We start from the raw sequence: 13642 nt of genomic DNA on the forward strand, positions 1-13642 counted from the left end.
GCTCGCTCGCTCGCTGACCAGTATTGCAAGATCTAAACATCTGTAACTTAATGAAGCAAGATAGGGCTCAGTCGTTGCTTTTTTCGGTGCTCAAAACTATGACCCAGGCGTGGTAAACGTTTTCAGTTTTACGTTCGGACTGTGCTATCCAAATGCAAAACGAAATCTAATCATGCTTGATTCTGAACCTAGGCAGCCCACGTATGGCTAAGCTCAGTGAACGAATAACACCGCTGTGGGGGTAGTCGAATTCGAATGTCGGGCTGCGGATGGGAACGATGCTTGTGACGCCCGTCTATCCAAGACTTGTTCCTGCACATTTGGCTTCGTTTAACGATTGGAGTCAAATAGGGGTTTGCATTGAATCATTTGTTCTTTCACATAAAGAACTTATGGCAAAACAATTCCAGCGATCACGACCTGCTCAGAAATGTCTACATAGAAAGTTAGCATATCTTTTCTAGTTGTCGTCAAAGCTTGCTGTAGAGCACCCCCTTCTCTATCCCCATTGTATAAAAGGGCTCATCTTTCTATCGTGTCTGTAGCGACCTGCTATTTTGAAGCCGTCGACGATGCTACTTTCACAGGAAGATCGTGCAATACAGGATACAATGTTTCGATAGAATGTAGCGCATGCCAGTTGGATGTACAGAGAACTAACTTTACATAGGGAATTATTAAATATTAAAAGGTGCCAAAATTATTTAGGGATAAATCTTATATCTAGACTTTATGTTTTCGTTTCTCCTTCCGTATTTTTATTGAAAAATTTCAAATCCAAATAAGTATTAGTTTAAAATAAAATGTTCGTAAACCGTTCGTAAAACGATTCGTTAGTACTGATTACGTTTTCGCTGATTTATTCGACGGCGGCATATGCAATAACGATTTGGTTGTAGGTTATACTTCACAAGTTACTTAATAAGGACACCGCAGGCTACTTGACAAATGCGTAATAAACTGCTCGCAAGAATGCTGCTATAGCTATTTCGGCAACTGACGCTCAGAGAGGAACTTTCATTTTCAGTCAAACTGCTTTTGTCGGAACTTTCGTCTGTACTAAAGCTTATATGGACTGAGCTAAGGTTTAGAATTGATCATTTGCGATGAAACTCAGAATTATTACCGGGACTGGGGCATTTTTGTGAGCTAGGGCTGTCACCCAAGCACCCGCTCTGGAAGGCCCGGGGTGATTCATTTTACCTACCAGTTTCCACCCTGTCTTACAGGTAGTTTGCTTCGCTTACGTTAACCGTATCTATTGTTGCCTCAGAAGGTTCACTGTTAACGTTCTTGGGCTGTAGCGCTATGCGGCGTCAAATGTTGGCTGACATCTATACGAACGTTTTAACGAAACATAAGTATTTCGAATGTAGTTAAATGTTGTGTATACATTTACTTTTCCCTTCGGTGAACCTAAATTAAGGCACTCGCCTTGCAAAGCACAATAATTACGCTGAAAAGCTGTAGCAGGTATCCCTAACCACCGTGATATCCTTAAACAATAGAGTAAGCCGAAAAGGACACTATAGCTTTACGAGCGTTATGGTTTAAAAGCTTTTTCGGCTAATAGATCGAGTATTTAACATTAGGCTGTGACTTAAAATAGCCGATGTCCATTAAAAAACTTTTGAAATAGAACCCATTAGGAAGGAACTTTTATGGAGAGTTTGGTTTGACCACTTCCAAGTGACAGTCTGCCTAGAAAAGTGTCGAAACGTTTCTATGGTTCGACTAGGAACTAGGAACGACCTATTATGCTCGGTCTGTTTATCTAAACATTACTGGAACCCGATATTCACCATTTTGTATCACGATAGTGCGCTTTTCAAGCTTGATTTTTAATGTAGCCTGCTATACTTGCGTCCTTTGATATTTGTGATTTGGCTCATTGGGTCTTCTAAAGAACATTACCTGGTAGGAACACTTCAACATCGTCTACCTGTCACAAGGACAGTAGATGATAATAATTATTTACTAATTTCATAATCTGGTTTTGAATTTCTAGCCAGTTTTAGCCATGAAGCCTTAACCAATGGATTACTAGCGATCGACGGCAATGGGCTTGTGTCCTGTAACCAGGTAAGATACTACCTTCATCAACCCTTTGTCTCTTTGGAAGGTTTCCAATCCAAAGTAAATCAAGGGTTTCTAAGGATTCCCGTTTTAACAATATATGTTCTTATATTCGCGGGAAACTTTCAAGGTAGACGTGGGCCGAAACCAATGGGTAGGCATGGCATATGATCGAAAGGAGATCGACCTTTGCGAAAGGCGCATTCTAAGTTGCTTTTTAGCAGTACATATCGTAGATATGTAGTAGCACCGGCTTAAGTGTTTGCAAAAATAATGGTAAAAACACATCTGTCCAGGACTGTCATTACATTCAGCTTTTTTCGTCTACTGGTATTTCGCGGTCCGAGGGATTGTTCCATAGTCAGAAGCTTATCAAAAAGAACTTTAAAACAATACGAAAATGTCCTTTTTCGAGAACGTCGATCTCGTGTTCCTATTTCGTTCCGTAAAACTCCGCATTCCTTTTTTTTTTTTCTTTGTTATGGGTCACGTTTACATGATCACTATCCGTCCGCTCGTTCGCGCGACGAACGGAGAGGCAATTATTGCTGATACGACTCTTTCATTTCCTATTTGTCCATATCATGTGTTTCCGTGAGAGCGAAGAGGAAGCAGAAAGCTGACTTCCTTCTTTCGTTCTTTTCTGATTCTTTGCGTTTGTCGCAAACAAAGAACGACCCATTCAGTAGCAGCGGTTTCGGGTCACAGTCCGCGCTCCAAAAGACAGATGCAAGCCGATAACTCTACAAACCTCCAACTGTAACCTCTAACGCCTGCGCTCTTGGGCCAAACTGAAGGACGCTTTTACAAATTATTTCCTTTCTAATCGCAGACCGACCCTCGGAATGATCAGTGTGGTCGAGTCAGTCGAACAGCCATTCATTGTTCGGTCATGGCAGATGATTGAGACCTTACTTAGATTGACTATAGGATTGAAAAGCACAATTTGGCCAATGAAGGCGGTTAGCGTACGTCGCTGGAAGCGCGAGCAGTGAACCAAACGAATTAGTGATCACGCCTCCACCAAACGGCGTAATAGAACGTAGGTTTTTGTACATAACAAAGGCTACAAGTAGGTTTTGATTCCGTTTAATTCATTAAAAACATAAAAATTAATCGAGCTCATTAGGGCTTAGTAAACCCCAAAGTTCAACCGGTTCTCAACAATAACTTTTCTCGGTATAGTTGAATCTGTATTTACTAACTTCATGTGGTAATCAGATATTTTTTTAGCAGGAACTGATTACAGCGAACCGCTTGTATTATTGTTTACAAGTGAATGTTTCCTATTTACACAGTTTACTTTCATATTTCTCAGTTTTATACATCGGGTGATTGCTTTGCATATTGTGGGGTACAGGGTTAATTGGCAAAAAGGAAAAATAAAATACTCTATTGTGTAACGTAATTCGCATCCTCGACGTACAGGGTGCTTACTTTATGTGAGGATTCTCAAGGTAAGCAATCCTTTTAATTGTTTCGAAATAATGTTATTTTGCCTCTTTTATCCCAGCAGGTGTTAGAATAAGATCCTTATTTAGAATGTCTAAAGCATTATCTCCTGCGATTTTTGCCAATAAAGTAGGTTATGATATTTTACGTCATTGACACAGCAATTAAGTAAGCAAGTTGTAACTTACGTTAATTGTTTTGTGCGTGGAGGGCTTGCGTTTGATTACGTGGCTATATTTTAACGAGACGCTGTTGAAACCATAAATGTCAAATGGTGGTAAATTATTTACTTAAACAGCCCGCTAATAGCATTTACCTTTTCGAACTTTTTTTTTTTTTTTTTCATATTTTCCAATTTATTTGAGCAACGTTTCGCCCTATTCATTCTTTCTCGTATCTAATTCCTAGGCCACTGAGGCAATGATATACAAATTATATATCTGTACGAGACGTCTAAAAGCTATCTCTGTTTACGTTTATCTTTTGGTGTACAAGCGCCTCATTAAAAAAAGCTGTTCTCAACCTGCGCGCAAATAACGACGATGAGCTACCTAACAGCTTTGTTTAACGGCGTGTCACGTTTTCCATTGAATTATATTATTCCAGCTGCTCATAGTTGTTTCCGCTCATGCTGCTATAGTAGCTAATTTTAAGTTCTATTTTACAAAAGAACCTACCAAAGTGGAAAGCACTAAATCCTCTCTCGGTACGTTGTGCCAATAAAAAGTTAAGCTCTTTCAGCCGGTCATCCGACAACCAACTCCGAGAGCGATGATGACAGTGACAGCAATAGCAAACCTGTAGCTATTCAAGAAACGAAGGACTGTCCCTCAGCCTCTATTTTGTCTGCTTTGAAAAAGGCGGATAGTCCGGAGTTTTTTTTTAGAGCACGAACGTTAAAGGAATTTCGAATCCTTGTAATTGTCCTTTGAGGGAAATATCGCTGCAGGGTCCCGGTCACCGCCTTGGTCAAACGAACATGGCTAATATGCGCTCAACGGTACGAACGCCGCTACGGCCGCTGCGCGCATTTATCCTATCTTTGTCTTTGTTTTTGTCTCGGGCGTGCACCTTGACATCTTCTGCTGGCGTTGTTGTTTCTTCTATTGCTTATAAACGGAATTAACGAACGTACGGACCCCATACGACAGGTCTTTCACGATAGCCTCGCTCACTATCATTCTCAAGTTAAAGTCTCCCGCACAGTCAACGAACCAGTAGATTACAATCAATCACGCGAAAAATTCATAGCAGCGGACACGGTACTGATGCATCCACTCGCAAACGTGACACGTCTTGTTTCTTTCACAAGGGAGATCTGGTATAATAGGGATTTCGAGAATAGTGCGCGATGTATAAGCGGAAGACGGCACGACGGAAGAGGGCAAAATGTATGGGCTGGAGCGTAAACAAAGAAAGCCATGATGATTGACAAGTGGGTGCAAGCCAGCAATTAAAGGCTGGCTATCGCTAAAACTACCAGCACTAGCCTGTCTAGTATTATTGCCGGCAGTGGAAGGAACAGCAGCTAATACTACGGCGAATTATGACGGTGGGACCAGTCTTACGCGAAAGGGCATAAGCACTTGTCTATTGATGGTTCAAATCGCGTTGCTTTTATCAGATCAGTGGCTATCGTTTTATGTCCTTCAGTTTTGTGAGAAATTCTAGCCGGTTCAGAGTGCTCGGCAGCCGCGGGAGTAACTGGAGTTTGGGCAAAGGGAAACGGTATACGGATTACAATGTCTTGTGCTTTGGTGCTTCGTCGCAATAGATGGCCTCGCCCACGTTTTAGGTGATGTCGGAAACGCCGATTAGGAAGAATCGAACAGGATAATTCGTAGCGCTCTAAGTAAATTTAGGGGACTTCACGGACGGAGGAAATGGGGCCTTGCAGCAGGGTCATCCTAACTCAGCCACAGGTGCGTAGATATTAACTAACAGTCGCAAACAGGCATTTCGTATGTGTATTAGAACTTTTTTTTTTCGATGTGGAATTAGTTTGTAAAACTTAATTAATATTAATCATTTGAAATGTTGCGTGCGTGGTAACGGGCTCATGCAACGAAGCTGGTTTGTCTATAAACTTCATGTTGCGATGGGGCCTAACAAGGTTTACGCTATGGTAATCTATAATAGTGTTTACCCAGAAAAACAACGTATGCCTTTATCGTCCGTAGAGAGAACTTGCAAGGTTGAATCACACTGAGAATGGCCGAACGAGTTCATTGCAAGCGGTTCCTCTGCCGAGCGTCGAAAGTAAGTTAAGATTTTTAAGCGTAAGTTATTATTGTTCCTATTAGTTTGATTAATTTACAATAATCTATTACATAAAGAAGTGAATATAAGCCCTTTTCGAATATTTCATCACTTAAGCGAGCGCTCTTCAGGCGTGCACCCGGGTCCTAAGAGAGGTAGAATAGAAATAATCTGGTGATATTTCTAAAAGAAAAAGCGAATCGATGTAAAGGTAACAATAAAATGAACATAGCTTCACGTATCTCAAACGCAGCGACCATATATGGCCATATAGATTATTTTTGTCAAGCCTGTACCCCTTTATTGCTCGTTCCGTAACAAAGGATGCTTTTATTGCGAATCGACGATTCAGGTTGGGTAAGATTCACATAATTATCACTGCATTTGGTAAACATTTTTCCAACACAGCACAATCAGTAATATATGAAACAAAGTTTATATTATACGTATAATCGTTAAGTTTGGGGAAGTTGGGATGTTCAATTCAATGTTAGGCCACGCAAGATATTTTTCGCGGAACACACATCGTCGCCAACCACAATAATGCAATGATCACTGCATTTCGCCCAAAACAAGCTCAAGCACTAATAGTATACCCAATGCTGTCTCTAATCGGCGCTACATTAAGTAAAATGGCTAGTTACCAGAATTTTTTGGAAGCATGGGCCCCTTTATGCCTAATTAATAAGTTTGCCGCTAAGTCTTATATAAAAACTTATCTAGCTACCCTGCGCTTGAAACACCATTGATAATCGGAACTAGCTGGCCAACAGGCTAATTAAGGCTTAACAATAAAGTTAGTGAATCTGCATATTCTGTATATGTCATGTATACATCATGTGCAGATTAGTACATGGTACATGTTGTGCCTGAAAGATTTTCTCGTTCATCTGCATCCTCTATATAACTCTCATCGGTTGGGGCCTTGTTTATCAGAGTCATTAGTATTCGAGCCTACGAGGTTGGCCTACGCTATTCTCGCCAAAGCAATCATCCACAAGATTCTCATTATGACAGTTATTATCCTGCGATTTCGATCACATCATTACTAATACTGCCTACCTCTAGCACCAAATAAAAGTGGCCATATCGGCACAGTGTATTTTACCTTATGGGCCCTTGTAATTTTCTCTAACGTTGCTTATACATAAGGCCAACCCAGCGGAACCCGATGCTAAGATACATCGTGTGAAACAGCTGCGAAGGAAGAAAGCGTAGAAGAGCAGAAAAACAATCGTTAGTAAAATTAGTGGTCGTGGTGATGTGTTTGCGTGATGTGGTCGCTCGAGAGTGGTTAGCCTAGAGACAGCTCTTCTCATTCTCATTGATTTGGTAAATGGCAACTGCTGGTGGAGGACAGCAGACGGTAGACAATACTTGATTCTAACTTTTTCGTAAGGGACAGAGGGGAAACGATTCTTGACTGATCGTGTTCCCCACCACACGATTCTTTCAGTGGTATCTAGTTGGCCTCTAATCGCGCCTTCGAAGACTAGGAGAGAGGGACCGGGGGAGTGGGAGGGGGTAAGGTAACATCCGCAATTGTGCTATATATATTGACTTAGCAGTGGACGTGCGGTTAGCAGAAACGAACAAACATGCCGCGAGTAACGAACGGAATGATGTTCTATTACATTCGCCGGGTCAGGCTGTACAGCAAAGAAAACGTGTCCCACGATAGCCTTGCTATTGTGTGACAAGTAGCGTAAGAGACATAATCATGAATGATTTTCCTATGTAATATAGAGCTTGTTTATCGAACAAGAGAGCTCAGCAAGCATTTCAACTTATTAGACTCATAATAAATCGAATGGATAGAAGTAAGCTTAAAGGCCAACTAATTCGTGATTCATCTAGCCGCTTGCTTTTAAATCAACTTAAAAGTTTTTTTTTTTTTGTTTGACATAATCGTTTCTCATCTACAGTGTATACAATTTTCTCTTTAGTAATTTGCAAACGTTATTAGAAATTGGGAAGCTCAAAATTAAATTATGTAATGACAGCCAATCGTTATATACGAACGACGCTGCTGATTACCATCTTCTTTAAGCAGTACATCAGCGAAGAGTGGGAAAAAATCTTCGACCTTTGGCATGAACAGCAAATAAGCACAGTGGCTGATCTCGTTTCCGGCACAGGCAAACAACGAACATACGAAGCCTTTATTTCAACCTCGTACGATACGTAATCACTACTGGCTCTACACTGTTACAGGAGAGCAAATTCAATTGGTAAATTTTGCCACCGAAAAGAAAAGACCCGTGGACAAATGAACGGAGCAAAGGAAAGTGTGGACACAAAAGATGGTAACAATCAGAATCGTTTTACTATAGCTCACTATAGTTGTATTTTGGGGCAGGAATTTGGATAAAATGCTTCGCATGTGCCTACTAGGGCGTCCCTGACGCACAAGTTTATTCAGTACAACTGCTACTGACTTCAAGCACGACTTCAATTCGAGGTTTTGACCGTTTACAAGCTTGGGCCAAAATACTGTGTATTTCGAACGTCTTCTTAGTTGTAGGAATGAGCGTTAAGCATTAAGATTTCTAGGTTTTCGGTTAATCGCACTCCATATAAAATGATACAGTCGATTCAAATCTGAGCTCTTGTACAGCCATCCATCCCTGTTCCTCTAGTCCTGCAGCAAATTGCTCATTAAAGTGGGTAGGCCACTTTTTGGAAACGCGCTGTCACAATCGAACGGTTTTCCATTTGACATAGCAGCGAAGCACGGTTTCGTCGCAGTTTTCGGAAGAACCTGTTTGTTAATGGATACGCTCTAGAAAGACTAATCGAGGTATGGGTGCCATTTTACCAGACAGAAGACTTAGAACGTTCTCCTTCTCTTTACAATGATAACACTGTCTAGATAGGGGGCGAATCAGCTGCTGTCCTTGTAACCGATGTTCGTATCTATGGTGAATACTTTTCAGCAAAACTCGACCCCTAACTTTGTTTTTCGAGCATTGCGCCGCGCTGAATGAAATGGAAACGGCTATAGGTCGTCCGAACAAATTTGTTTGCTAGACCTTCATAATCTTGAGAGCATATTTTGATCCCGATTTAAGAACTATATTACAAAGCTGCCACAACGAAGGGTGCCTTCAAAAGCGTTAAGGCCTCCTCAAGAGTAACCCAATCATTTTCAATGACAATTTTACAAAGATGAATGATGTTAGCGAAACTGCGAGTTCTGCACAAGGATATAAACTTAGTCCGTTATTGTTCATGCTTCTCATTAATAACTTCCACTCATGACACCCCTTTGTGATGGTGGTCGTATATGCGGACGACTTAGCAATGTACGAACAGGTTCTACATGCAACAGACGCTAACAACCCTGAAAAAGTGATTGGCTGACCTTGGACTTCAAATTAACAAGATCAGGACAGAAGTCATCAAGAGGACAAGAAAGGGGTAATGCCATCAACAGTGAGCTGTGTTGCCTTAACAAAACGACCCTGAAACTTGAAAACTTCCTTGTATACGCTGACAATAATGGTAGGTCCTTCACTGACCGCGAAAGAATGGCAATGTTCGCAGTTGCAACAATAACAAAAAACACAAGCAGGAAAAGAACCAGTGAAAGTCGCAGTCAACATGTTTAATTCGAAGATAGCGCTGACTGCTACATTTGGAGCTCAATTTCTTCAAGAAAAGTTACACATATGCAATCTACGAAATTTTCAACGAATAACACCGGCGTTTTTGTAACTAGGACTCGGTCTCACCAGGACAATTTGACATCATTCAGTGTACCTGTCGGAAGATACTCCGATGTTCATCGAGGGTTCCCAAAAAAAGTTCCGCCTTTCTAAACCCAAACGATATTGACGTAAACGCAAAGATAAGAAGTAAAAGTATATACTTTATCCCTCTCAACATTAGCGATAGCTTGCATTTATAAATACGTAAACAAAAACAATCATTATATTATAACGATATGCGCGAGGGCAGCTGGGAAAGTTGCACTTGTAAAGTTTGTAAAGCTCTATTTATCTAGAAAGACCAATCGAGGTGTGGGTGCAACTTTACCAGACAGAAGACCTAGAGCGTGGTACTGGCAAACACCTCCGTTCTTCTTCTTCTTCTAGCTTAATCAGATCAGGTAATTAACTTGCAAATGCCAATGCCAAAAAACATTTACACAATTATATCCTATAATATATGACGCGTATATTGCTTTCTGTGATTTTTATAACTGCAGACTGCATCCATACATAATTCAAGGATGTCCTCAAGCGCACTTCAGCGTACAGCATGGTAAGCGGTTTAGGCATCACAGCGTATCATCTACAGGCAGTAAAAGTCACCGGACACCATTATTATTATTAATACGGTTTGCGTTTATCTTTCCGTTTAGAAAGGTAGAAATTAGCGATTCAGCTGAAAACCACTGATTCTTATGAAAGAACTTTTCTAATTAGGTAACGACATCCCAGGCAAAAATTAACAAAGTTAAGTAACATTAAAGCACTAAGATTGTTGCACGATCCTATGACACCTCGGATGATATATTAGAGGCTGAAAAAAAAGAGTGAGATAGTTGAACATACTTTATGAAGGTTGCAGATGAGTGACAGGTCCTATGTGAAATTGCCGGGGGCCAATATTCGACATGCAAAATATATACCGTCCCACATATTAGTGACACTTGTATAATCCCAGATGTAAAAAATTTAAAAAAAAAAAAACAAAACAGAAAATTCATCGTAGTATGGCAAGTCGTTGATAAATAGACAAGCCGAATATAAACGGCATATCTAAAAAAGGCTTTCTCTGATTTCGGCGGCATCTAATATCAATGTATACCATGCAAATCCATGCTTTTTTATAGTCTTGCAAACCTAATTTCAATTAAGAATGACAATTTAGAATATTGCTTTTGAACAATTAGCTCTTTGCTACTTAAGGTGTCTAGTCAGATCCGTAAATCTACTAAGGGATCTGTCCTACAGAAAGTTTGAATTTATAATTTAACGTAGTTGCCGGTCTAGTTATCTAGAAAGAAAGTGGTACATATTAACGAATCTAGCTGCAGCATTAGAAGATATTGAAGAACAATTGTATTACGCTAATGTAAAACGACGCTTGGTGTTATTTATCGACTGTTCAAGCCCTTGGCGACGACTTAAGTGGATAAATATACGCCTACTGAGAAAATGGTCCATGTATGCTTGAAGAAATAAAGTATGTAAACAAATATTCTTTGATACACGGCACGTGCGCCCTCCATAACAAAGTAAACATCTGTGACCTTTTAATTAGACTCTAATTAAAGCATGTTACTAACTGAGTCGAGCCTGCGTTCAGGGCGTGCGTTTCAGGTATTGCAAAATATAAACATGCACAGAAATGCATCAGTCGTCCTAATGACCTGGCGCTAGATGACATCAGGGTGGCCGAAAGACACATTTCACTCGTCTCTCCAAGTCGTTTGCCTTTTCCCCTGTCTGTGCCGTATTCAATAAACAGCTAAATACAAAGAGGCACCTGCCAAAACACCTACTATCAAAGTCGTGATCGGCCAAAAGAACGAAACTAAAAACAAGATGTGTTTGGATCTATCACCTTTTTGATAATGATTTCCGTATGTGCTGAACCGCGCAGGCATATGTCTTCGTAAGGAACGAAAATACTGGTAGAAAAATATGTGGGTCGTTTGTACGCCCAAATGCCCTGTAACCAAAAGTGTAGAAACCTGTTAAGAAGAGGAATCTTTTGGGTCAAGGATTCTCCCATGAATTTATTTCCCAGTGCACTCCAGCTGAGCTTACTAACCCTCGAAGGTGATATACTCTAATACCTAGAGAGAGAGAGAGAGAGAGACCTTACCATCCTCGAAAACTTGAATCCCTCGTAGCACTTCGATAAAGTGTCGTACGGATTCGGACTAAAGCCACTGATGTACACCAATATCTTCTCAATGGGCTGCTTTGTCGAGCGCATACTGGGAACAACATCTGCTCGTTGGTTTGCTGGTAAAAAAGATTTTTCAGTTTTTCGCCCGGCAGCGTTTTTTGCCGGTTCACTTCTCAGTCCACTTCGCACCGTCTTTGTGTGTCCAGTTCGTTAGCACTGCTATCCATATTGCAAGCACAGCTTTCGGTAAACTCCTGCATGGCACCTATGGTACTGTAGCGGCGAACAGGGCGCGGGATCTGTCACAGAGTTTCGAGATATAATCATTTTATTCACTGCTAGAAAACAAAGCCCTTTCTTTCCCTTCATTACGAGAAGCAAAGAAAGCCTTAGCACTGTCTGCTAATTTCACACGTCACAAACCAAAGCGACATGTTGTTCGAGGAGGTTCCAGTGAGTTGATGTCAAGCACACCAGCCATGAATCTCCGTTTGTGCTTTTGCAGACAAGGCACCTCTATTGTTTCTAAGCTACCTACGAACAGGCCTATTAGACAAAGCTATATATAAAGAAAAGGTGGTGCTTTGTATTCATCCGAAATGAGAATGGTTGAAGCGCATTGAAAAAATTCGGATTTCCCATGCACTTATGCACGCACGCACGCACGCACGCATGCATGCTGAATTATGTATTAGTAACTTGTTAGTGACATAGGACACGGGCTTTGAATCTAGGACCGAAACTGATTAAACGAGATTCGTAAGCATTTATGACATCATATAAAAGCACGTCTTCAAAAAGCGAGACGTTTTAAATTTCCTGTTCTTAACTATAATAGGGGTGCTTAATAGTTCTTCCAATGATTGACAGTATATAGAGCTATACATAAAGAAGTTGAAGTAACTTTTTTGCTTATTCGCTTACGGTGTTTCAAACGGATATCCGTTGCAGATAAGGAACTTAGGCGCAATAGTAAAAGGTAATAGGTAATAGGTAGAATGATGACGCCCCAGAGAAAGGGTCTCTCACGTTCCCAGTTATAGTCATGCGTCTTGTCGCTTTTATTACAGATCCTATTGAAAAAAAAAAAGTAATAATATGCAACCGCTATGAAACTAGGACAAATATTCCGGCGGTTGTAAAAGAAAACATAATATATTTTAGTTATGTAAGCTTTAGTACGGTAACCCGCGTTGTGTATAGGCGAAACAGTCTATTACAATGAATGTTACCGTAAAGTCTTGTTTTTAAAAGTGGCGTTTGTCCAATATATGTCTATTGGGTTTTTTGGATAATTGACTAGTAATTTCCGTCTAGTGAATATCCGAGCCACTATACTAGTGGTGGACCTGTTATATCGTCAGATAAATGCTCATTGCTCCAGCCAACAATCATGGATAAGATATATATTTACGTCGTTACGATGTTGTTGTTAAACGTATCATAACGGCATGGATAACAGTAGTTCCTTTGTTGCTGCTCACACAACGATCTTGTGTAGTTCGCTCGTTTTGTTGTGCTTCATGCAGTACCTTTATACGTACTGGCACTATTGCTACGACAGATTTGCAGATGAATCCTTGATAGCCATGGGCATATCTATCTATCTATCTATTCTATCATCTGTATGTATTAGATATTAATACGGTGGTGTGTATGTATATGTACATGCACACCCACGCATACGCATCCCTGAAACGTTGGTTATTGCAAAATAATTGTCGCATCTATCGTTCGTTTGTTAGCAGTAGCCAAGCAGTAGCCGGTGTGGTCGGTACGCGAACAGGAAGCCAAACAGACAGCATGTTTTAGGATTGCAGGGTCATGATGACAATTTGCAACCCTCTCCTCTTTCGCGTCCGCATTGCAGACGGAATATATAGGTATATACCCGGCCAGCGTTCGCCACCGTTCTGTGGCCTGTAGGGTATCAGGCCTTCCTTCTTCACTCTAGTCGGTTCCTGTTGGCATTCACATTCGTAATATTCTC

General features: G+C 40.7%; 1 protein-coding gene across 5 annotated transcripts in view; it reads right to left on the minus strand.

Moving 5' to 3' along the window:
* LOC111265815 (uncharacterized) overlaps positions 1-11981 on the minus strand; it is a 22397-nt gene extending 10416 nt beyond the window's left edge. For 2 of the 5 annotated variants that reach the window (XR_002683690.2, XR_002683689.2), the window contains exons 1-2: positions 11626-11981; positions 11362-11469 (exon numbers count right to left, since the gene is read on the minus strand). Coding sequence is in view for 3 of the 5 variants with exons in the window: in XM_086970645.1 (XP_086826771.1) it covers positions 11362-11469; positions 11626-11739 (222 nt within the window). In the remaining 2 variants the exon portion in view is untranslated. The remainder of the gene's footprint in view (positions 1-11361; positions 11470-11625) is intronic. The other 3 variants (XM_086970645.1, XM_022842742.2, XM_086970646.1) reach the window with 3 other exon arrangements.
* Positions 11982-13642: the final 1661 nt, after the last annotated feature.

This window comes from Varroa jacobsoni, unplaced genomic scaffold (genome assembly GCF_002532875.2).
Source record: "Varroa jacobsoni isolate VJ856 unplaced genomic scaffold, vjacob_1.0 scaffold_1016, whole genome shotgun sequence".
NCBI classification, from domain to species: domain Eukaryota; kingdom Metazoa; phylum Arthropoda; class Arachnida; order Mesostigmata; family Varroidae; genus Varroa; species Varroa jacobsoni.